Genomic DNA, 27,178 nt, shown 5'->3' with positions numbered 1-27,178 from the left:
TTAGACACTTCTGAAGTTCTTAGAATTGTATTTCAGTAATCATGGAGACATCCGACTAAAAGATCGAAAAATACTGACTGTGCGAAACCAAAATTTGTGTCGGTCTCAAAACTCTTTGGCCACAACTGTAATGACGCTGCTGAAAAATTGAACCTTTGCAGCCAGGTTTCCCTGCAAATTACAGCTGATATTTGGGGTTCCAGCAGCTTATTTTGTCTTTAGCTCTTGGACAACTGCTCTGGACAAACAAAAAGTAATGAATACATAAAAATACATTGCGCATGCTCTGGTGGGATTCCTTCTGATTGCCGTGCTTGCCGTGCTGTCATTTCCCACATATTAGGATGTACAGATAGATATGGCCTGCTGCTTATCTCGGAGCTGAGTTTTCCTCTGGGGCGATCCCACTCTATAGTGAACTGTACAAACATCTCTCAGAGAAATTACCCTGCCATAAATGAGTTAGAGGACCAGATCCCCACCATCTTTCCATTTCTAGACCCTCAGGGTGCAGGCCAGGGAGACAAGGGGACTGGAACAAAAAATGTAACTCTGTTGAAAGGATTTTAATTAATGGCTGTTCAGTCTCAAAATAAAGAGAAAATAAATAATGTAAAAACGTGTAATCTGCCAAGAAGGAAACATGGCAAAACGCAACATACGGTTAAGTAAAGAATATCGATGTGCCAGGAAGAAAACATGTCAGTAAGAGTCAAATGTTAAAATTAGCAATGTGCCTAGAAGAAAATACAGCAAAATATACAAAATGTAAAAAAATAGTAATGTGCCTAAAAGAAAACATTACAAAATATAGCAGATGTAAAAAATAAATACTAATGTGTCTAGAAGAAAACATTACAAAATATACCAAATGTAAAAAAATACTAATATGCCTAGAAGAAAATACGGCAAAATATAGCAAATGTAAAAAAATACTAATGTGCCTAGAAGAAAATACGGCAAAATATAGCAAATGTAAAAAAATACTAATGTGCCTAGAAGAAAATACGGCAAAATATAGCAAATGTAAAAAAATACTAATGTGCCCAGAAGAAAATACGGCAAAATATACCAAATGTAAAAAAATACTAATATGCCTAGAAGAAAATACGGCAAAATATAGCAAATGTAAAAAAATACTAATGTGCCCAGAAGAAAATTCGGCAAAATATAGCAAATGTAAAAAAATACTAATGTGCCTAGAAGAAAATACGGCAAAATATAGCAAATGTAAAATAATGTGCCACCTAGAAGGAAGCATGGCAAAATATAACAAATGTAAAAAATACTAATGTGCCTAAAAGAAAACATTACAAAATATACCAAATGTAAAAAAATACTAATATGCCTAGAAGAAAATATGGCAAAATATACCAAATGTAAAAAATACTAATGTACCTAGAAGAAAACATTATCAAATATAGCAAATGTAAAAAATACTAATGTGCCTAGAAGAAAACAAGGCAAAGTATACCAAATCTTAAAAATACTAATGTGCCTAGAAGAAAAGACGGCAAAATATACCAAATGTAAAAAATACTAATGTGCCTAGAAGAAAACAAGGCAAAGTATACCAAATCTTAAAAATACTAATGTGCCTAGAAGAAAAGACGGCAAAATATACCAAATGTAAAAAATACTAATGTGCCTAGAAGAAAACAAGGTAAAAGGTATCAGAAGGGAGTGGTCTCTTTGTACCAGATCAGCCATGAACGACCCATCACTGTTTGTTTTCCCATGTGTGACTACCACATCGGACTCAGTATTTTAACCCCACACACAGTGATTGATAGCTTTTCCTATATGAGTTTTGTAGACATTTCCTATATAACTTTGAACAGTTTTTGACCCTGTCTGATTAAAAGCAGGTATCATAAGGTACAAGGAAACTGTCCACTCCTAACCATAGAGGTAACAAGTGCTTTATATTGACAGAATTGCACCATTATCACTACACACATACTGTATATTCTGCACACATAGTATATGCCTGTATATTTTATTGTGAAACTACTGTATAGTTTGCAAATAGATCACTACAATTTTCCTAAGTATTCTCCTGCTGGGAATACTTTTTTTGTTGACGTTTGAACTAAATGGCTTTACAAAAAAAAACACAATTATATACAGTGTGTCCACCCATATCCTGTCCACCGCCATTAACTTGAGAACGGCGGCAGCTATAGGCATAGACGTGGTGTCTAGGTATAGTAAAGTAGCCATGCGCTACGCAATGAAACCAGCTATAGCGCCACCTGGTGGAAAATAACGGAGTTAGCATTTTTTATCTCGAAAATGGAACGAGATAGAGAAAAAATGGGGATTAAAAAAATTATAGGGCATCATGAATTCAATACGAATCGATACCTTGCATACAGAAATGCTATGATATGACACCCATGACCCCCCCCAAAATATTGAATGCTGGTCATGCATATGGCGCTCATTTAACTTTGATGCTCAAAGTGGCCCCCGTCAGCTGCAATGCACATATGGACTCTGCACAGCATACTGTATCTTGCTGCACGTTGTGCAATATGGTAGGTGACATGTTTGCACAAGCATCTGTGATACGTCGTCGTAGGTCCTGCAATGTTGGTGGAGGGGTCGCATACACCTGCTGTTTGATGTGACCTCACAGAAAGAAGTCCAATAGGGTCAGGTGAGCGTGGAGGCCACTCCACACAGCCACCATACTCAATGCTTGTGAGTTTGACATATTCTAATCATAGCATTTCTGTATGCAAGGCGTCGATTCGTATTGAATTGATGATGCCCTACAACTTTGGAATTCATTTTTTTCTATATCACGTTCTGTTTTTGAGATAAAAATGCTAACTCTGTTGTTTTCCACCAGGTGGCGCTATATATGTCATCGCGTAGTGCATGGCTACTTTACTATACCTAGACACCACTTCTATGACTATAGCTGCCGCCTTACTCTAGTTAATGGCGGTGGACAGGATATGGGTGGACACACTGTATAAATATATATATATATATATATATATATACACACACATTATATATATATATATATATATATATATATATATATACTGTATATATATATGCAGTATTTAGTGTGTATATATATATATATATATATATATATATATATGTGTGTGTGTAAAAGTCACACACATATATATATATATATATATATATATATATATATATATACGGTATACTGTCTATAGTGTATATTATATATAATTTGCCAACAATCCACAGTCCTCCAAAGTCTCCAAAAGTGAGTATTACACTATTCTCTTTTCCTTACACACAGATATTTTTCACAGCCGTGCTGTCACACACTATCTGTACATTTGTTTCAGTGCATTATGGCTTTCTCTCCCTAACTCTATGGCTAAGCTTTGAACTCTGATGTCCTCTCACTATCCCTATTCACCCTGAAATGACTGCTGCATTCCCTGCCTAGGCTTTTATATTGGCTATGATGCTTTCCCTTGATTGTCTATGATGTAGAAACCCATCCGAAGTCATACGATAGTTTTCTGGCTGATGTAATCTTCTGCAATGTGTAAAATTGCAGCAGCGACTTTAAGAAATTTGTACAAACGAATTGCAACTTGTTCTAACTTGTATATCAAAGTCTTAACATTTTTATTCACTAAAGCAATGAACTAATCGATTCATGTTGAATTTTTAGGAATTCACTGTTCAAGATATATAGCCATTTATAGATGGATGATAGGGACAAGGTACATGCTGAGCGCAGCATGTCTCATGTCTATAGGTTGATGTCACATGTGAAGAGATAACTTTTTTTTTACAGAAATTTAATTCCAAAAGTCTCAGTTCTTGTAATGTTACGGCCATGACTATGACCCTTTTTTTTTTGTGAACCCCCACTGATCCGAAGAACAAAGGGAATTGAAATGAATGAGGTTGTGCGGCAGTTCCCACCGCAGCAGGAGGTGTCTCTGCGGGAAATACTGTGAAGGATCAGCGCCGCGTAACTACTGCTGTGGCTTCTTCATTCTGAGGTTTAGTGTCAGTGCAGTCAGACCCCCGACTATTTGTAAGTGACTTCTTCTGATCATGGGGATATTGCTTTAAGAAACAACATTTAATGAAAAAAAAATAAGCTAAATGATTTCTGTGGACCCAAAGATGTAGTAAATATTGCTGCGCTGCAATGTTTGTATTTCCTGCAGCTGAACCGCGCAGAATGTCCATGTAACAGATTCCGCTTCTCCGTCTGTTTTGCAGATTATTCTATGATTCTGCTGATTAGGGCAGGTGAGATGTCGGGCACTGGCACATATCAAGCTCTTGTCAGCAGGACATTTGGATTGCCTGGATATCTGCTGGTATCAGCGCTGCAGTTTTTATATCCCTTTGCTGGTACGGTATGATTATTTTATACTGCATTCATTTGAACTAGCGAAAAGAACGTTCGAAGACATAAAAGTAACATCAATCAATAATCATAGCAATAAAAGATATTTTACAACAAATATACCCTTACATTAATTTCCTTTGGGGTTCCTAAAAATAATATATTCATGACGTATCAAAGCTTTTTCATCTTTAAAGGGAACCTGTCACCAGGTTTTTCCCTTATGAGCTGCGGCCACCACTAGTGAGCCCTTATATAAAGCATTCCAGCATACTGCATATAAGAGCCCAGGCCGCGCTGTATAACTAAAAAAGATCTTTATTATACTCACCTGCGGGGCAGTCAGATTCAGTGGGCGTTGCTGATCTCGGTCCGGCGCCTCCTCTATCCTGTGCAGTCACCGTCCTCCTACCCAGCTCCATGTGGATGATGCATCCTACGTCATCCACACAGTGTCCTCCATTGTGTTCCTGCGCATGCGCACTTTGATCTACCATGTAGAGGGGAGATCAAAGTATTGTAGTGCGCATGCGCGGGCGGTCTGTGACTTTTCCCTGCGCCTGTGCATTACAGTACTTTTTGATGCCCTCAGCCGAGCAGATCAAAGTGTGTAGGCGCAGGACCACAATGGAAGACTCTATGTGGATGATATAGGACCCATCATCCACACAAAGCTGGGAAGAAGGTCCGTGTGGATGACGCGTCCTATGTCATCCACACAGAGGCCTCCATTGTGCTCTTGTGCATGCGCTTTTTGATCTTTCCTGCTGAGGGCAGAGCAAAGTACTGTAGTGCGCATGTGCTGGCAGTCTGTGACCTTTCACCGCAACCTGCGCATTACAGTACTTTGCGCTGCCCTCAGCCAGGCAAATCAAAGTGCACATGCTCAGGAGTGCAATGAAAGCCTCTATGTGCATGAAATAGGATGCATCATCCACACGGAGCTGGGAAGGAGGACAATGATGGAAGGAAGAGAGGAGGCACCAGACCGAGAGCAGTGACGCCCATCGGACCTGACCACCCTCACGAGAGTATAATAAAAGCTCTTTTTTAAGTTATACCGATCATCCTCGGCTCTTATATACAGTATTGTAGAATTCTATATATAAGGGCTCACTGGTGGTGGCCACAGCTTATAGGGGACAAATCTGGTGACAGGTTCCCTTTAAAGACTTAATACCAGGTCAAAAGTAGGCAATTATTGCTATTCTTTATTCCCGCATAGAATGCCATATTTATGGGTTTATTTAAGTTCATCATATGGCCTTTTTACTTTGTGCTAATCTTCTTGGTCTTTACCAAGGGGATGTTACTTCGTGGATCATCTGGGGCGTGTTTAGACTGCTCTCCACACATAATTTATGAGTAACACCCCCTTTTGTAAAAACCATAATAATTATCGCTACATAAAAAGGCCCATTTATCTGGAACCGTATGGTGGATAAACAAAAAAAAACAAAAAACTGCATTTTCAAGGAAGTAAAGTAATATTGTGCCAAACTGCTTACTAACTACACAAAATACCTTACCTCTAGACATGGCATATCCCTAGATGAGTTAATATTCAAATTGTCTCTTCAGGGAGGAGGAAGACAAAATCTTGTGCCACCTATTGGCACTAGACAGCCAGATTGGTTTGTCAGTCTCCGCAAAGAGAACATTTTTCCCCTAAGACCCCAGTAGAGCTTCTCATTCAACCAGATCAGATCTCATACTTTGCACTGACGAGGGACAATGATCCCAAAACACTGTGTCTGCAAATTGAGGTTCTGATCTGGCATAAATCCTATGTCTTATTAAAAGGCTCGTTGGAGAGTCACTTTTGACTTTTAGGATTGCTAATTCCAATAGGTAGTGCTAGAGTTTGTCTCCTACCTCCTTGAAGAGACAATTTGAATATTACCCAGAGGAGCATTGCAGCTATAAGTCTCCTCACCACTGACAGCCAGATTGGTTTGTCAGTCTCCGCAAGGAAAAAAGTTTTCCCCTTAGATTAGTTGAGCGAGAGATGGCCAGCATTGGAAAAAAAATATATGATTTTTCGACAATCCTTTTTGTGATGTCTGCGCAATACGTTTCAATGTTTGGCCACCCAGGGACTCGGATGTAAATTGCAGCCTATCAATGTTTTGTTAGAAACTACCTAAATCTTGTACATTTATATAATTCCCATGTAAATGACTGCCAATTTCAACCACCTCTCGACTGACAACGGCATGTATCAAGACCCCTTTAATGGTATATGATATAGTGTTGACCTACCCCTTTAACCAAATCCGAGCAAATGGACTTCTGAAACCTCAGGATTCGCTAAAAGTATCGATGACGTCTTCTCTGTTAATGGTGGGCTTCAATATTTTTCAGCAATGATCAGCTACAATATCATCACGGGAGACATTTTGCCAAAAATATTTCAAAGAATCCCAGGTGGTGAGTTTTCTTCTCCTGTTTGTTGTGAAACCCCATAATAACATCAGGGCTCCTGTATCCTCACTGTCTATTAATACAGTTTTTATGGGTAGATGTCTACCACATTCGGTCATGTGAAGAAACTGTGGAAAATTTGTTCATTTGCAGAATAGTCAAAAATTTGGAAATTTTTCACAAAACGTTTTAACTTTTTTATACCTTTCTATTTGTTTATAGAACATTACATTCGGTTATAATTTATAAAAAAAAATTGTAACAAAACCATCAGAAGATATATAAACTTGACCAAACACTTCCTATGAGACAGTGATTTGAGCTATACACAGCTCTGGCAAAAATTAAGAGACACTGCAACATTTTCAGTTTTTCTGATTTTTCTCTCTATAGGTATATTTTTGAGTAAATATTTTGTGGAATAACCATGATTTTTAATCACAGCTTTCATGCATCTTGGCTGCTTTCCACCAGTCTTTAACACTGCTTTTGGGTGACCTTATCCCACTCCTGGCACAAAAATTTAAGCAGTTTTTCTTTGTTATCCATATTCCTCTTGAGTACATTCCAGAGGTTTTCAATGGGGTTCAGGTCTGGAGATTGGGCTGGCTATGACAGGGATTTGATGTGGTGGTCCTTCATCCACACTTTGGTATTGCCCTGCTAGAAAAAACAGTCCTCAGAGTTGGGGAACATTGCCTGAGAAGAAGGAAGCAACTGTTTTTCCAGGATAACCTTGCATGCGGCTTGATTCATACGTCCTTCACAAAGTTTAATCTGCCCAATTCCAGCCTTGCTGAAGCATCCCTAGATAATCATCGATCCTCCAGCAAATTTCACAGTGGGTGCAAGACACTGGTTTGTACGCCTCTCCAGGTCTCTGTCTAACGATTAGACGACCAGGTATTGTACAAAGCTGAAAATTAGACTCATCAGAGAAGATTACCTTACTCTAGAAATTGGACGGGAATTGGGCAGATTAAACTTTGCGAAGGACGTATGAATCAAGCTGCATACAAGGTTATCCTGGAAAAACAATTGCTTCCTTCTGCTCAGGCAATGTTGCCCAACTCTGAGGACTGGTTTTTCCAGCAGGACAATCAATGTGTGGACAAAGGACCACCACATCAAAACCCTTTTTTTATTTTTCTTTATTCTTTAATATTTATTTTTGCCTTAATTGTTGTATCTTCTATAACTATAACCAGTGCTATACTGGCGCTATCATGCTGATTCTATACATACCTTTATTTGTGAGATTGGATGTATACTTTCTGTAATACAGGCAAGTAAAGTTTGTGAAATGCACTGTTATTTGATTGATAGGTGCAATAGAATATCTAATAGGTGTGTTGGGTTTTGCTAGTTATTCCCGCCCCTGTCTCTGTTATTACAGGGGGAGGAAGGAGGGAGGAAGGGCAGGAGGGAGGAAGGACAGGGGGGAGGAAGGACAGGCAGGCAGACAAGGGCGGGAATAACTAGCAAAACCCGACCCACCTATTAGATACTTTGTAGCTGCTATCAATCAAATAACCATGCATTTCACAAACTTTACTTGCCTGTATTTCAGAAAGTATACATCCGATCTCACAACTAAAGGTATGTATAGAATCAGCATGATAGCCCCAGTATAGCACTGACTTTAGGTTATATAGGAAAATCCTGGTGGTTGGTCCTCTTTAAGGCATACATAAAGTGAAAATTCCACTGTTTCCGGAGGGTCTGGGTTTCACATGCCGGGCAGCAAATGAATCAGCATGCAACAGAAAACAGAGCAGTCTCTCAAGAGCAGAACAGTAACCCTATATCTTGTAACAGAAAGGCAGACAGATTGAGCCAGTGTCTGTGAGAGGGGAAAGGAATTATTGGAAACTGTAATCCTTAAATTCAAGCATCTGGCAGCATCAAAACAAAGGTGTGGCGCAGAGCAGAAAACTGAAAAATAATGACTGTTCTTCTGGATTATTGTTGTATAATTTGCTATGTATTCTGCCACATATGAGCAGTTTTGTTTGCTTCTTCTGCTTCTTTTTTTTTAATATACAATTAATTAACCTACATGTTTCAAATTATGAAACCTGTTCTGAACTCTTTTGCATGCAGTTACTGCAGGAAGCATACTCGCTGACCGCCGCTTCGCTATCCTGACCACTACGGTCGTCATTACTCTTCCTATTGCATTATACCGAAACATGCAACGTCTGGGAAAGGTATTGATGCACTTTCTTTTATAGTAATTAAATAATAGGAGCACAAGCAGTGAAAATGCGAAAACTCATGGTATGCACCTCCAGTATATATACAATATGGTGTTCTTAGTATATCTAACTTTCTTTTATAGGCCTATGATTCTTGCTGAAATTCTTTATGAACAGTTCTTATTTGAGCCACTTGAGATATATCTATATTAATACAGTGGCATTTCGCTATACGAGCAAAGCTTGCTGTAAATTTGTAACTCAGTTTATGAGCAAGCTTTGCTGTACAAGCAAATACCGCACACACTTCCGGTTCCGTACTTTCACCACACTCTGACCCGCTTTTGCAGTCCACACAAACACACATATTATGCTCACCTTACCTTCCGTTCCATCGCCTGCCTCATGGTTCTTGTAGTTCACCGGTACAGGATGTGTATCAGGTAACCATCGCGACGATGGAGGAACTTCCGCTGTCAGCCGCTACTCAAAGGCAGCGCGCAAACCAATCAGAGGCAAGCGGCTCCTGTCTTTGACGTCAGCGCTCTGGCAGCGGAAGTTCCTCCATCGTCGCGATGGTTACCCGATACCCATCCAGTACCAGCAAACTACAAGAACCATGAGGCCGGCGATTGAATGGAAGGTAAGGTGAGCATAATATGTGTGTGTGAGGAATGGCACAATAGGGGACCAGGATGGGACATTGAACAAGTTGTGGAACCAATTGTCTGAGCTTCCATTATTTCCTATTGGAAATTTTGCTTTGCTAGACGAGTAACTTGGTTTACAAGCACACTCCCACAACGGATTATGCTCGTAAACCAAGGCTCCACTCTATAATAATATTCATTTATATAGCACTATTAATGCCATAGAGCTTTATACACATCAGCAACACTTTCCCCATTGGGGCTCACAATCTAAATGCTCTATCAGTATGTCTCTGGAGTACCCAGAGGAAACCAAGACAAACACTGGGAGAACATACAAACTCCTTGCAGATGTTGTCCTTGGTGGGATTTGAACCCAGGACCCCAACGTTGTAAGACTGCGTTGCTAACCTCTTGGCCACTGTGCCGCCCATTTCTCTGTAGTTCTCCCTGCTACCACAATTAGTTATATCTCTTACCCAGATTAGACTAAATATTAGAACAAACTAAAGCAGGCCATTCACATAAGATAAACCATGGCTGAGCGCTCAGCTGTCCATTCTGACTCCAATTAGAATCTATCTCAGGACCATGCACTTTAACCCCATAGATTATAGGTGGTTAATAACAACTGTGGCACCTATGTGGTTAGATAGAGGGTCTCCTTCCCCTGTCACCTCTTTACACCCTTTTACCTTTACTCCAGTGATCCAGAGATGTATCACTTACTAGGTTGCTTGCTGCAGTTTTGATACAATCCCTGTTTTATCCACTGCAGAACAACCAGTTCTTTGAATGCTGAGCTGTGTATAACCCCGCCCACACCACTAATTGGCAGCTTTCTGTGTGCACTGCGCATAGACAGAATGCTGCTAATCAATGGTGGCGGTGGGGTTATACAAAGCTCATGACTATGGATTACTACATTGGCAGCAGGTTTACTAGACATTTAGTGGTAATAAAACAGTGATTTTATCAAAACTACACAAAGCAGACCAGTAAGTGATACATTACAGGAATCGGGGTCTTGGTCTCTATGTTATGCTGTTATCATGTTAGTTTGCAAAAACCTGGTTCAGATTTCCTTTCGTAATAATATATTGAGGATTTTTTTCCATAAAATAAAACCAAAATACAATATATTGGTATCAATCCATAAAATCTGAGTATGAATTTACTAGATTTGTTGTCTTGCTCCCTTGTAGGTATCGCTCATGTCCCTGCTCTTTACAGTAATCGTCCTACTGATAGTTATCACTCGATTGTCATCACTGGCTGTGACAATGTAAGTCTTAACTTAATGTAAATTAATATTTGGAATATTGGCATGTAATCCTGAATAAACAAGACATTATAATTAGGGATGATCGAATATCACAAATATTTGGCAATATTCGGCTTCACGAATATCAGATGAATAGGTCGCCGCTATGCGAATGTTCGATGCGCAATGTAAGTCTATGGGAAGCCCGAATAGTTGCTATTCGGCAACTATTCGGGTTTCCCAAAGACTTATATTGCACATCGAATATTCGCAAATAGTTGAATAGCGGCAACCTATTCGGTGAATATGGGCGTTGCCGAATATTTGAGGTATTCGATCATCCCTAATTATAATCTTTTATATGACAACACAGGGTTCATATGTTCTATGGATTTATAGCCAGAAATGTAGAGATTTATTTGTCTAAATGTCAGGTATGTAGCTGCCAAGAGTCCTGAATCTGCCGTGACTGCCCCAATTTTTTCCGATACAATACTAGGAAATTAAAGAGACTCTGTCACCCTTTTGCATTTCTTTTTTAGTTAGTAATATGGGCATACAGGTGGCAGAAAGGTGAAATTAGCAATACTTGTCCTGGATGATTGGCCGTTTTTGAAAAATCGTCTTTTATATCTTCTGTCTTCCAGGCTATGGGGCGTTCACTGCCCAGAAGATAAGCCTGCTTCTGGTCTTCATTATACAGGATTCTACCTCCCCTTCTCTTTAGAGTTCCTTTGACATTGGGTTGCGCAGCAGGAAATCCCGCACTTGCGCATTCTGCCTGCCGTCTCTCCCTGCTCTGTTCAGCCCTGCACAGGTGCTGGGGAGCCACTGCTGCTTCATAGTGCAGGGGAGAGAAGGGCAGGCAAAATGCGCAGGCACAAGATTTCTGGCACACCTGACATTACAGGCACATACTAAAGAGAAGGGGAGGAGAAATCCTGGAGGCAGGCTTATCTTCTGGGCAGTGCATGCCCCATAGCCTGGAAGATAGAAGATATAAAAGAAGGTTTTTCCAAAACAGACCCTCACCCAGGAGGCATACAGATATGGATAATTTTACCTTTGCCACCTGTATGCCCATATTACCAATACATATTACTGTATGCCCATATTACTAACTAAACTTCCGGGTAGCACATGCCCCATAGCCTGGAAGGCAAGATATAAAAGAGGATTTTTGCCAAACGTCCCCTCATCCAGGAGGCATACAGATATGGATAATTTTACCTTTGCCACCTGTATGCCCATATTACCAATACATATTACTGTATGCTCATATTACTAACTAAACCTCCGGTCAGTACACGCCCCATAGCCTGGAAGACAAGATATAAAAGAGGATTTTTGCCAAACGTCCCCTCATCCAGGAGGCATACAGATATGGATAATTTTACCTTTGCCACCTGTATGCCCATATTACCAATACATATTACTGTATGCCCATATTACTAACTAAACTTCCGGTCAGTACACGCCCCATAGCCTGGAAGACAAGATATAAAAGAGGATTTTTGCCAAACGTCCCCTCCTCCAGGAGGCATACAGATATGGATAATTTTACCTTTGCCACCTGTATGCCCATATTACCAATACATATTACTGTATGCCCATATTACCAATACATATTACTGTATGCCCATATTACCAATACATATTACTGTATGCCCATATTACTAACTAAACTTCCGGGTAGCACACGCCCCATAGCCTGGAAGACAAGATATGAAAGAGGATTTTTGCCAAATGTCCCCTCATCCAGGAGGCACACAGGTATGACTAATATCAGCTCTATGCTATACCCAGGGCTGGCATCAGGTTTTTGTGGGCCCCGGGCGAATAAGCCCCTTTAATAGTATACCCATATTAATAACTAAAACAAAACGCAAAAGGGTGACAAATTCCCTTTAAGGTTCTCCCTGGTCACAGGTTGGGGCGGTTATAGTTCATGTATACTCAGTCTTAAAGTGGTGTGAAAGGTTAGGGGGCCATTACTGAATGGGGACGTCTCTTTTCCACCAAAATCAATGTTGGTAAATTTACAAATGACTTCTTTCTCTCTTGAGTTTCTATCCTTAAACGATCTCTGGTTTTGAGCTTTTCAGCACAATAAAGATGCTCATTTTTGCAAAATGTTCTGAGTTGAAAACATTCATAGAGCTTTAAAGTATCGGTAATGGTGTCCTTGTTGTCATGGAAACATAACATATCGAGCATTATTCTGTCAGATGTAAACAATCATTATTTCTTAAGAAAAGAACCAAACTTTTAATCAGATTCAAGGGCAATCCTAGGACATGTGTTGTGGGGTTGAATAACTCCGGTCTTTGAAAGTTTGGAAAGAGGAGCACATGTTGCAGTTGTCGAAGCCTTTTTCTTACCCTCGTTCCGTCCTTTACATATGTCCACATAGAAATATTCTCCTAGTGAAGCCATTAGTGCTTCCACACAGTACAATACACTTGTCATGGCTGCCACAATGGGCAAATCACATTATGGTGCCCCAACAGTCTCCTACACAGTATAATAGCTCACGGCAGCCCCACAAAATACAATGGCCCCCATAGCTCCCCACATAGTATATTTCCCCTACAGCTTGCCAATATAATGTGATGACCGCAACACAGTGTGATGCTCACATATAATATATTGCCCTGGAAACTCACTCATGCAGTATGATGTCACCCAGAGCCCCCAACACAGTATGATGGCCCACAGCTCCCCACATAGTATGATGCACCCCAAAAGTCCCCAACACAGTATGATGGCCCCACAGCTCCCCACACAGTACGATGTCCCCCAGAGCCCCAACACAGTATGATGGCCCCACATCTCCCCACAAAGTATGATGCCCCCCAGAGTCCCCCACACCGTATGATGTCCCCCAGAGCCCCAACACAGTATGATGGCCCCACATCTCCCCACACAGTATGATGCCCCCCAGAGTCCCCCACACCGTACGATGTCCCCCAGAGCCCCAACACAGTATGATGGCCCCACATCTCCCCACACAGTATGACGCTCCCCAGAGTCCCCAACACAGTATGATGACCCCACAGCTCCCCACACAGTACGATGTCCCCCAGAGTCTCAACACAGTATGATGGCCCCACAGCTCCCCACACAGTATGACGCTCCCCAGAGTCCCCAACACAGTATGATGACCCCACAGCTCCCCACACAGTACGATGTCCCCGAGAGCCTCAACACAGTATGATGGCCCCACAGCTCCCCACACAGTATGACGCTCCCCAGAGTCCCCAACACAGTATTATGCCTTCAGAACAGTATGATGACCTACAGTAAATCCTCCCACACATTAATAATGCTCTCACTGCCTCTCCCACTATGATACCTCTATAGTCCCCGCACACACATTATTCTTTTCTCCCATAGCCCCATTATACAATGATTCTTCCATAATACCACCCACATACAGTATGATACCCCTCACAGTCCACATAATGGACCTCATGCAAGCATCTCACTTACCTGCGTATCTGCTCCTCAGCTTCCGAGATGCTTCTGCTGCCCAAGCCCCAGTCACATGACCTGATAGTCCTTCCGTCTAGTATTGGGCAGTCCGGCTCTGTTTGGTGATCTGGATCATTTGGTTCTGCTCACCAAAGGGAGATGGTCTTTTTTTGGATTCTAAATGGATCCATGTTAAATGTGTTCACTCAAAGTGTACACACATTTAAGGCAAAATTAAAACATTAGAAACCCTGCCCACCCATGGCCGAATCCTTGCCTACCTGCAGCCAATCAATGAAATCGATGAATTGGCAGGCATTGGTTTAGGGGGGGTAGGGTGTCGGCCACTGAACACCTTCAACTGAGAGCCACTCAAAGATTTTACTCGATCTCACTGGAGTGCTCGCTCCCATCATTCATAGATGGCTCTTTGTACTTCAGTCTCCACATGGACTAAAAGGTGTAGCATGGATCTAACGGCTCCCTGCTCCACCGTTGTGTTCAACTCTGTCTGGATTCTAAGGACACAGATGCAGTGGACATCAGGACATAACCCCAACCTCCCGGGACAGTGAGATACCCTCCCCCCCCCTTCAAATTTAGAACTGTCCTGCTAGATCCAGGCCTGTTGGGAGGTATGAGGTTGGCCATTTAAATAATATTGATAACCTATTGTCATGCTAGGTATGGGGAAGTACCACGTGTACGGTCACAGGGCAGGGAAGAGAGGGGAGATAGTGCCCCCTGACCAAATTTTTTGCTGGCCCCTGGTTCCCCTGACCACCCTAGATAGGTTCCACACCTATGCGACAAGCAGGATACCTGGCCTTGGCTGACCCTGATCTAGGCCCTAGGTAAGGAACAAATGGGATGAGAGCTTAGTCAACACCACTAAGCCCTAAAAAAGACACAGGGAGCACAAACAGGGGGCATGAATGAATAACTTATTTCCAAGGCTCCGGGAGAGAAATAGCAACAAACAACAATGTATCTTCAGGTGAATACAAGCTGACTGCTTGCATCCAAGACCTGAATAGCAATATAACTCTATCAGCAGCAAACACCCAGGGAAAATGGTAGTATTTAAGGACACAAGGGGAAGCTATGATGATAAGCAACTGAAAGATGAGGATATCTACAGGGTCCTAAAAGGAAAGGGATTAACCCCAAGCAGAGAGGATACATAGGATTCCATTTACACCACAGCAGGAATAATAGAATGTCAGGGAGCAGTTTGTGTTGCCAAACGCTGTGATCCTCTACAGCCGGACACCACAGGACTGTCTGTCAATCGTGACACATATCCTTATGATAGGTCATCATCATTAAAATCAGTGGAGTCAGACGCCTGGCTCTACTACCAATCAGCTGTTATAAGCACTGACGTCCAGATGGAAAGTAGTTACACTGCAGTGCTTGGCTCCATTCAATATGTAGCAGAGCGGCCGCATCAGGGCACTGTACTACAGCATTTAGGAACAGCTCCTATCCAAGAGGATATAAGCTCTTCTTCAGGACTCAGCAGCGGCTGCTACACATTGAATGGGGCTATGCAGTGCAACTTCATTCAATGCCCTTACATCTGGCCACCACTGGAGCATAAAACAGCTGATGTCATTTTGACGACCCTTCCATTTCACATATTGTTATCAATTAACAATATTTCTTGATCAGACCAACGCTTTAAAGGGAATGTGTCACCAGGTTTTGCCACCTAATCTGAGAGCAGCATAACGTAGGGGCAGAGATCCTGATTCCAGAGGTGTTTTACTTACTGGGCTGCTTAGTGTAGTTTTGATAAAATCAATGTTTAATCAGCTGTAGATTATCATTACAGGACTACTTGGCGTGCTGCAGGTAGTCCAGCATAGCTAGATCTGCAGCAGAGAAAACAGTAATTTTATCAAAATGACAGCAAACAGCTCAGTAAGTGACACATCGCTGGAATCAGGGTCTCCGTCTCTATAATATGCTCTCAGATGGGGGAGCAAAACCTGGTGACAGATTCCGTTTAATTGCTAAATGAAAGATAATGAAAACCTCTAGATGTGTGCTAAGCACAAAACGTTGAGATGTTTCCTTTAAATGGGTTGTACCAATAGGATAGCTCCTTATAGTGTGCCCTATTAGTCTATATGGGCATCATAGATGGGGGTCATTTGGCCAAAACTCCCCTTTATAAGTCAAGGCAGGCAGACAATAAAAATAATCCGTATATTTGAATGTGGACTGAGAATGTTAGGGTGTACTTATTTTACAATGGCTCTGGTTGAAAGAAAAAAAAATAGTTCAATTACAGAAAAAACCCAAAGAATAGAATACAAATATAAATCATTATTAAAATGAAACTTGTAGTTTTACATGTTGTTCCCAACAGTCACCACAAAGGGGCAGCAAACTTACGGCTTTTCTTCTAAGACTTCTCCACCGAAAACAAACCCCACTTGTTTCCACAGATTACTTTGTGCTTTGAAAGTCACGGATGCCGTGAAATGGGCAAAAAAAAAAAAAGGGTTTTTTATTTTTTTATGAGTTTTTGCTTTTTAGCTACAATTATGACTTTTTTTTTCTCAATAGGAACATGTAGAAAATACACGGAAAATGCTTAACTCACTTTATAGTAATTTATCCCCTGGACTAAGAAGGACATACATTTTATATTTGTGTAAATTATACATTTATTTATATAGTATTTTTTTAAGGAACGGCCACGTCTTAGGTGCTAAAGATAGTTATAAAAAGGTAGCACTGGTGACAGCCTGCGCCCAAACCCTAAAAAAGAGTGCGGTGATGTTTTTGGCAGCGATGGTAAGCCCAGCCTAAACACTTTACATGGGTACTGGCAAAACATGAATTACACTTATAACTTTTGTTTCCGACTCCCGCATATACATATAGTGTCGCCTAAGAGTGCATAACACTTCAATAAGGAGAAGAAAATAAAATGCTGCCAGGAGCCGCTAGTGCCGGGGTGGGCAATTAAGTTTCCCGAGGGGCCACATGAGACACCATGATTGGTGTGGAGGCCAAACCAACAGGCTGAAATTGATTCTGCTCAATTTTTTTTATTAATATATTATAATTATTATTTTATAATAACATTAATTGTATCACTTAATATTAAGCAGAATTAAGTATTCTGACATCCCCCTATATATAGCATGAGCCCCCACATTTCCCGTCTATACTGTTGGAGCCCACACACAGCCCCCTGTATACAGTATAAGCCCCCACATAGCTCACATTGTATGTAGAGAGGCTATGTGAGGGCTCACATTGTATACAGAGGGGCTATGTGGGGGCTCACACTGTATAAAGAGAGGGTATGTGGGGGAATATCCTCTCTATATACAGTGTGAGACCCACATAGTTCCTCTATATACAGTGTGAGCTACATTATTTATCCCCTCTATACTGTTTGAGCCCACACACAGCCCCCCTGTATACAGTATGAGCCCCCACATTGCTCACATTGTATGTAGAGGGGCTATGTGGGGGCTTACATTGTATATAGAGGAGTTAAGTGGGGACTCACACTGTATAAAAAGAGTATGTGGGGGTATAGCCTCTCTATATACAGTGTGAGCCCCACATAGCCCTTCTATATACAGTGTGAGCCCCACATAACCCCTCTATACTCTACATACAGTGTGACCCCCACATAGCCCCTCTATATCTCTATATACAGTGTGAGCCCCCACATAGCCCCTCTATATACAGTGTGAGCCCCCACATAGCCCCTCTACATACAGTGTGAGCCCCACATAACCTCTCTATACTCTATATACAGTGTGACCCCCACATAGCCCCTCTATATACAGTGTGAGCCCCCACATAGCCCCTCTACATACAGTGTGAGCCCCACATAACCTCTCTATACTCTATATACAGTGTGACCCCCACATAGCTCCTCTATATCTCTATATACAGTGTGAGCCCCCACATAGCCCCTCTATATACAGTGTGAGCCCCCACATAGCCCCTCTATATCTCTATATACAGTGTGAGCCCCCACATAGCCCCTCTATATACAGTGTGAGCCCCCACATAGCCCCTCTATATACAGTGTGAGCCCCCACATAGCCCCTCTATATACAGTGTGAGCCCTCACATAGCCACTGTGAGGAGCTGGCTGTATACTACAGACTAGTGGACCAATACCTGTAGAGCAAAGTGCACGGCTCTAAGGGGTGCTGACTTTTCCAGTACAGAGCGCAGGTTAAGTTGATCTCATTGTTGTTCTCTTTGTTGTGTTTTACTAGATATTTTCTTGCTTGTCAGTTTAAGGTATTAAAAGGCCAGGCATGAGATTGGTAATTATGTTTATTTATATGCACGATGGATTTATTTAGTTACAGCAGGGTGTACGTCCATATTATTTCATCCTGGGTTTTCTTTATCTTTATGGCTAGTGTGAATATGCGCTCATAAATTGCATGTATACCAACTCATGCTCCGACTCATTTTTTGTTTTGTTTTTTCTGGGGGGGGTTGTCTGTATGAGATTACTAATTAGACTAAAGCAATCATTTCATTGCTCTCTTTAGTATCACAGAGGCCTCAATTAACTCATTGTTCTCCTAGCCTCTAGTCCTATTATGTGGATGGGGACTGTTGACCCAGTGGAGCTGTCACCACAGAGGGTCTCACATGCAGTCGCAGGTGAGGGGCTTGACCTCAGGAAAGTACATCCTCCAATGCATGGTTAGCATTGTGTGGCTCAAATCTGGGGGGGGTTGGGGTACTTAGGACACTGACAAGAGGATGGGGGCTCCATGGACGGAAGAATAAAAATAATTGCATCGTTAACCTGCCTAGGTGATTAGTACAACTCACACCCTTAGATCCTCATAGGCACCTAAATTTCCCAAATAATGTGTTGGTGCTGCAGTCACAGGCTATTCTAAGGCTATGTGTCCACGGTAGAATGTACCTGCGGAATTTTTCTGCATGAAAATCCGTGACTTTCGCGGCAAATCCGCACCTTATTTTTGCTGCGGATTTACCGCGGATTACCGCGATTTTGCCGCGGATTTTGATGCGGATTTTTTTTTTTTCCCCCATTCTATACCCAAAATCCGCACCAAAATCCGCAAGAATAATTGACATGCTGCAGATTTTTACGGATCAAAATCCGCCGCGAAAAAATCCGCAGCATGGACACAGCATTTCCAAAATGCCATTGAAATGGCTTGGAAGTGCCGCTGCTGCAGATTTTCGGAAAATCCGCGGCAAATCCGCGGCAAAATCCGCGCGAAATCCGCAGCGTGGACACATAGCCTTACAGTGTGTCCACCCATATCCTGTCCACCGCCATTAACTTGAGAACGGCGGCAGCTATAGGCATAGAAGTGGTGTCTAGGTATAGTAAAGTAGTCATGCGCTACGCAATGAAACCACCTATAGCGCCACCTGGTGGAAAACAGCGGAGTTAGCATTTTTATCTCGAAAACAGAACGAGATAGAGAAAAAAAGTGAATTACAAAGTTGCAGTGCATCATCAATTCAATACAAATCGACACCTTGCATACAGAAATGCTATGATATGAAACTCCTGATCCCCCAAAACATTGAATGCTGGTCACGCATATGGCGCTCATTTAACTTTGATGCTCAAAGTGGCCATCGTCAGCTGCAATGCAGACAGGGAGGAAAAAAAAAGTGTATAGTCTCGCCACTGTGTAGCAAAATCTAATAGTATAGTATTCATAAATCAATAATTAGAAGTGCAATCATAGAAAAACAAAAGAAAAAACTCCTAAGATTCAATTTTAATATAATCCGATTAAAAGGGAAGGGAATCTTCCAAAACCAAATCAAAAAATCCTTAGAAAATACAATAAGTGTCAATGTTAAAAAAGCCACAAGGGGGGGGGGGAGGGAATCTGACCCTCACAATGCCCTATATTCACCCCTTCCTTGCCGCGGAGGTTGACGCCCTAAGAGCCTGCGCAGTTGGCGCCCCCGCTCTACGTCGACTCTCCCTCCTGGCCCTATACTGGCCCTAGGAGCCGTGAGGTGATGGTACTGTGAAGGATTCACACATTCAAATGAACCAATTTTTAAGATCAAATATAGATAATATCAATAACCTATGTCCAATGTAATTAATTGGAAACATATACGGGCACAATGACCCAGAGCCCACTCAATAAACTCCAGTGGTCCCTAAACGAAACCACCCGACGCGTTTCCCCTCATCAGTCTGAGGTTCTTCAGGAGTGGAAGGAAAAATAGTTCATAGAACAAAGAGGTTAATGAATGTAGGTGGACCCAAAGAAGCAACGATAGAATCAAAGTAATGCTAGAGTCTGTATTAAGAACAAACGGTGGGGCTGTACGTTATAATTCAATAAGCCTCTAACCGTGTAATACAAATAACCTGACTGTTACCAGGTGGCAGGGATTAAGCACACATGCAAATGCATACACTTGTAAATACAGACTCCAACCACACAAGGCCTGGTTAGAACCAAGGCTTTAACCACTTATCTCATAGGCCTCGGTGTCCACCAGAAGAGGGACCTTCCTCAAGGGATTCCCCAAATATAACACGGACCCAGCGTCTCCAGAGTAGCGATAATCAACTCCCTCCGGTCCTCATCCTATAGCCCAGATATGGCCCGCAACAATGAGGATGTAGGTTCAAGGGGCAGAGTGTATAGTCTCGCCCCTGTGTAGCAAAATCTAATAGTAGAAAACTTCAAATACAATGGGCCTACCACTCCCTGTCTTTGATCCCCCCCGCCCCTCCGCTTGCATCAAGTCTTTGAATGACAGGTCACTGCTGATATTTCAAGCAAAGGAGGCAGGTCTTTCACATATCGGAGCTAGACAGAGGGGCTGAGGTATCACAGACAGGGAGGAGAAGACCCAGTGTATAGTCCAGCCCCTGTGCACTGAAATCTAATAAGTAGAAACCTTCAAATGGGGTTTAAAGAAGAAACACAAAGTGGAGTTCTTCACCAAAAGTATCAATTTAATCATTAGTAAAACTCAATTACAGCATTATTTATATAATAAAAGTGGGTGCCTAGTTAAAAAGAACCTGTCAGCACAGAGTTTGCACCCATTCTTGAAGCTTTTGCGACCCAAAGCTAAATCTCTAGCAAGTATAACAGATTTTTAATAGTACTGGCCTTTTTCTATGGATCAAAGGGATCTGCTGGGACACCGTAGGCTCCAAGGTCCGACTGCACCTACAACGCCAGAACTTACTGTAGTTCCACCCTTGCTTGCCTGCCTGACTATATACATGATAATTGGGTTTATTTTTACACAGCCTGTCCTCTTCTCTCAGAACACAATCAGATGGATCACTTATAGCCTCGGCTACCAGGACTGTACATGCAAATAATGACTTTTGTATTGTCTCGCCTGTACATACAAATAGTAATGGGATTCACATAAAATAAAGGTACAATCCGTGTCTTTGTTAGCAGCTATTAAAATAGTGCTAGATTTTACAAATCAATGATATTCCACAAACTGTTGGTGGCAGAGGACTAAATATCTTAAGCACAGTGATAATAGCGCCAAAACACAATGCCTCTCTATAGAAATAGTTACCTAAGACTAGGGGTGGTCGTGGGTTGTTTCTTGGACTGATTTTCTCATATGCTGATGCGGAGAAACTTATCTTTGTTATTCAAAGCTGTAGCCGCCTCCTGGATGGCGCCGCCCTAGGCATTGGACTTCTAGTCCCTAATGATAAAATGCAGCTGTGCGATTCTGCTTCTAGTGGCTTGTGGTCCCATTGCACATTTAGTTGATGATCTTAGGTGTACTTTGCACGCTGCAACATCGCTAGCCGATTGTAGCGATACCGGGCGCAATAGTCCCCGCCCCCGTCGCAGATGCGATCTCTTATGATAGCTGCCGTAGCAAACATTATCACTACGGCAGCTTCACATGCACTTACCTGCCCTGCGACGTCGCTCTGGCCGGCTACCCGCCTCCTTCCTAAGGGGGCAGGTCGTGCGACGTCACAGCGACATCACACGGCAGGCGGCCAATAGAAGCGGAGGGGTGGAGATGAGCGGGACGTAAACATCCTGCCCACCTCCTTCCTTATGAAAATGACTGACATGACACAGATCACCGATTTTTGACTGTTTAACGCTCGTTCATCTACTCTCCTAGGCTTTACACGTTGCGACGTCGTTACCGGCGCCAGATGTACGTCACTTTTGATTTGGCCCTGACGATATCACAGTAGCGATGTCGCAACGTGCAAAGTACCCCTTAGATGCCACCAAGGCATAATGTCTAAAAGTGGTGGTAACTCTGCAGAAACCAAAGACTTTGGGACTAAATTGCTACATTTAGAATGATAGCGATTGTCACATTGGTGGCAAATATAAGGAATCAGGAAGGATCAGCATCTATTGACTCAACCGTAGCAGAACTTCCGGTGAATCACACTGATGGCTGGATTTTTTTCCATCTTTTCAAGATAAGGTCTAATCATAACATCCATTTATTATACAAAATGGTAACAAATAATATAAATAACAGTCGATATCATAAAGCAAAATCAATATTAACAATTACTGCTACTGGCCCTTTAAAAAAACAGTTACTTATTATTTATAAAAAAAAAAGTTCTAAGCTTTTCCATATCCGAGAATTCTCTTTGATTTGTGGGGTTTTGTATCCGATGCAGTCAGCTGATAGAATAGCTCTGTAAACAGTTGTGGTAAAAGCAAATAGCTGCTTACTGTGGGAAAAAACGGCCCTGAAAACTAGAGCTTGGGAATCAAAGCGCAGAATGTTTTGTTTAAGTGGGCTGTGAGTGGGAAATTCTAGGAAATGGATGATAAGGAATGATTTTCTTTTAGGCTCTCTTTTGTTTTTTTATATTTTTATTTTTAGATAAAAGTTTGCAAAAAGTGTGAATATTTATACACTGTATAAATACTGCAAATAATGCATTTCTAGTGTTCACCTAACAGATTCCAAAAATGTGTCCTTTTGGCATCCATCAGGCTGTTATACCTCAATATAGCTATGTTGGGTTTTTTTTTAACCCAACGGAATAGCTGAGTCTTCCGCACTATTCTACAGAATTTCTGCACATGGAAGATCATGGGTGACATAAGTAACGAATACCTGTGCCACGCCATGCTTTCTTATAAAAAAAAAAAGCTGTATATGTATATGATGAAGAAGTGGGGGACAGACAGAAGGGTCTCAAACTCGGCTGGGTATAAGGGCCGCACATAGAAAAAAATAATTTGGAGGGCTGCATTCTTTTCAGGACAATTTGACATTTTTATTATTACCATATTTTTTTTTTCTAAACACCTTCGGATCATTGTTTTTGAACTTTTTGCACTCATTTATTGCATATTATATATATAATATATATATATATATATTACAGTATTTGATGGTAAAAAACATCATGCTTTATTATGAATTATTTGTAGCAATGTGCCCCATCCTGTAATAATGTGCCCATCCTGTAGTAATATACCCCATCTTTGTCTTCTTCTAGTAATGTGCTCATCCTATAGTAATGCACCCTACCCTTGTCTGTCCCTTTTACTAATGTGCCCATGCAGGTCCTCTTCTTGTAGTAATGTCCCCTTTACTGATCCTCTTCTTATAGCAGTGTCCAATCCTGGTCCCCTATTATGCCATTCTACACACACACACACAAACAAACAAACATTCATCTCACCTGTCCTCCTTTCCCTTGGCATTCTCTTCCCTGCTTCTTGCGGCCTGCAGTCCCGTGTACGCGGTAACAATCGCAGGCAAAGCAGGGGCCGCCACAGTCAGGGCTTTAACCAGGGCTGCACAGTTAAGCTCTCTATGCACAACTATTACAATGGCAGCCCCCAGCCAATCAGAGGCAAGTAGAGACGTCATACGAGCTGATTGGCCGGCGGCTATCATTTGAATACTTGTGCCGGAAGAGCTTAACTCTACGCAGCGCCGGCTACACATTCATCTGAAATAAAACTCAAACGGCTGCGGCCTGAGGATCGCGGGCCACGTGTTTAAGACCTCTGAAGTTGACGAAGCAGAAGATGAACTTAGTTAATACCTCACAGTGTCTGCAAGCAAACATCGCTATCTTCTGGTGAGAAATGATAGTGAGTCCATTAACTTAAAGGGAACCTGCCATTATTTTTTTTTTATTTTAAACCGCCCCCAATGTGTTTTAACTTATAGAATGTGAATCACTATTATGGTTTAAAAGAAAAAAAATCCACGTATTTATCTTAAAAAAAAAACTTCATGTGCTTAGGTTAATGCAGTAAATATGTTAGGTTTCAGTCATAGAGGCGGAGCTTTTGCTGGGATCAGTCACTGTCACTCAAGTTCAGGCATGATTCTTTTTTGCACTTAGTCACACCCCCAGTATTGTAATAGATTACACCACAGGTCCTTCACCAGCACTTCTCTGCTGAGCTCCGCCCATTACAGTCACATGATTGTAACATCAGCACAGGTCCTACACAACCACTTCTCTTCTGCGGATTACCACAGGTCCTTCCGCATCATTTCTCTGCTGAGCTCCGCAGCTTGTCTTGAATCTACAAATGGTATTTTAGAATTATATTATAAACAAAAAAATAAATATTCTATCCAAAATAAAAGGTAGTATGGTTTATATTTTATGCCATCACTGTAATAACTTAATGCTTTTGCTTTTATTATAGACCACGTACTGAAGGAGCCTGGGTGTTTGCAAAGTGGAATGCAGTGCAAGCAGTTGGAGTCATGTCTTTTGGTAAATATTCCTAAGGGTTTCTAAGGCCAGATTCACATGACCGTGTTTTTGGTCCAAGTGCTATCTGGGGTAAAAAGGGACAGTACTTGAATCAATGCAGTGGAGATGAACAATTTTTTTCACTGACAGAATCTCTGTGGGAATAAAACACAGTCTATGGTTTGTAAGATGGCAGCCGGACACATCATGGAGGGGAGATATGTGTCACAGAGGTGGTTATCCTCTGTGATGTAAGCATGGAAGAGAGTTAATAAGACTGACAAGGACCAGGTTTATGAGTAGTCAGAGAGATGGTTGGGAATGGCTGCTCAGATATCCCAACACTGGGATATGGTATGGCAGATAAAATGGAGACCAGTTTTCTCATTCGGGCCTGTATATGGAGGTCTGCAGCTTTACAGTGTTTTTCGAACTGGAAATTAACCAAAGAGGGCAAACCTGTACTGTTGTTTGGACAATTTGGTTTGATATTTTCTACCTATGCATCAAAAGAAGGCTGTTTTTCTGTTTGCTGGCTGAAGGTTTATGCACTGTCAGTACCTCAAGATCTGCCATAGTGAGTGAATCCCTACAGTTGGTGGAGAATGCGGGCACAAATACTAAGAGGCACGTGTGATTACCATAGGGAAACTGCATGTCTTGGGTAAAAGTGTCTACAGGACTGAGAACAAACAACTTGGAGGAACTAATAAAGCAGCTGGTCCAGGACAACATACAACAACAGCAATCTCAGCAGCAAATCCAGCAGCAGCAACAGCAAGCCCAGCAGGAAACAAATAAACTGTTGATGCAACAGGTCCAACAACAGCAGATGACGATTTTGGCTGAGACGCTCTGCTGTATTGAAGCCGCACCATCCCGGAGACAAGGAAGCCCTTGTCGACGACCTCATTGAGAGACTAGGGCCAGCTTGCTACATCAGGACCCTGGACCTCACATAAGGTTATTGGCAGATTCCCCTTTATAAATATACCAGGAGGACAGACTATTTAACACCAGATGGGTGTCTCCAGTATGTCTGGATGCCATTTGGGCTGCAATGAGATCCAGCTACCTTCCAGAGAGCCATGGACAAAATCCTAGCTCCCCACAAGTAACATGCAGCGGCCTAATTGGATGACATCATGATCTTCAGCCAGGATTGGGCAAGACATATAGGCAAGGTCCATGCCTTAAGGAAGGCGAGTTTTTTCACCAACCTGAAAAAATGTGCCATCAGGATGGAAGAAACCAAAAACTTAGGCTATGTCTTGGGCAAGGGTGAAATCAAGCCCCAACTTAATAAGGCGGACGCCATCCTGAACTGGCCACAACCACTCCCGATAAAACAAGTTAGGACATTCCTGGGCATTGTAGGCACTATTGTTGTTTCATCCTGAACTTCGCTAAGGTATCCACACCCTTGACCGGCCTCCTTAATTGCACAAAGTTGGCTATGGCCAAGTGGTCTCCAGAAATGGAGATTAGACAGCCTTCCAAGAACTGAACCTAGCCTTATGTAAATAACATATGTTGGTGGCACTAGACTTCAATAAACAGTTTGTGGTCCAAAAGGAGATGTCAAAGGTCAGGTTAGGTGTTGTCTTGTCTCAAGAAGGGTACAAAAAGGAACATCCATTAATGTACCAAAGCAGGAAACTATCTTCCTGCAAGAAGAATTAGTAAATTGTGGCAATACTGACGCTCTGTTGAGGGTTCATTGTTATAGTGGAAGGTGTCAAGCTCCCCAGCTTTGTGCAGGGGGATATATAAGATGGCAGCCAGACACATTATGGAGGGAAGATATGTGCCATAGAGGTGGTTATCTTCTGTGATCTAAGACTGGAAGCTAGCTCCAGTGCATATAATGCTGGGAGGGTTAATAAGGATGACTAGGGCCAGGTTTACAGTAGTCAGAGAGATGGGTTATGCTGGCTGCTCACATATCCCCTGGGGTATGGTACGGCAGGTAAAATGGAGACCAATTGTCTCATTTTGGGTCTGTGTGTGGAAGTCTGCTGATCTCCAGTGTGCTTTTCCTTTTTAAGGAATGAGAGCTGGACATTAACCAGTGTGGCT

At 41.9% G+C, this 27,178-nt stretch overlaps 1 protein-coding gene across 1 annotated transcript in view; it reads left to right on the top strand.

Annotated features, from left to right (window-relative positions):
- SLC38A11 (solute carrier family 38 member 11) overlaps positions 1-27,178 on the top strand; it is a 64,354-nt gene that overhangs the window by 9,661 nt on the left and 27,515 nt on the right. The window contains exons 4-8 of the mRNA XM_075318845.1: positions 4,237-4,371; positions 6,731-6,796; positions 8,894-9,000; positions 10,844-10,923; positions 25,050-25,120. Of these exons, the coding sequence (XP_075174960.1) occupies positions 4,237-4,371; positions 6,731-6,796; positions 8,894-9,000; positions 10,844-10,923; positions 25,050-25,120 (459 nt within the window). The remainder of the gene's footprint in view (positions 1-4,236; positions 4,372-6,730; positions 6,797-8,893; positions 9,001-10,843; positions 10,924-25,049; positions 25,121-27,178) is intronic.

This window comes from Anomaloglossus baeobatrachus, chromosome 7, assembly GCF_048569485.1.
Source record: "Anomaloglossus baeobatrachus isolate aAnoBae1 chromosome 7, aAnoBae1.hap1, whole genome shotgun sequence".
NCBI classification, from domain to species: domain Eukaryota; kingdom Metazoa; phylum Chordata; class Amphibia; order Anura; family Aromobatidae; genus Anomaloglossus; species Anomaloglossus baeobatrachus.
The sequence above is the reverse complement of the archived record's forward strand: the minus strand, read 5'-3'. Positions and strand labels throughout refer to the sequence as shown.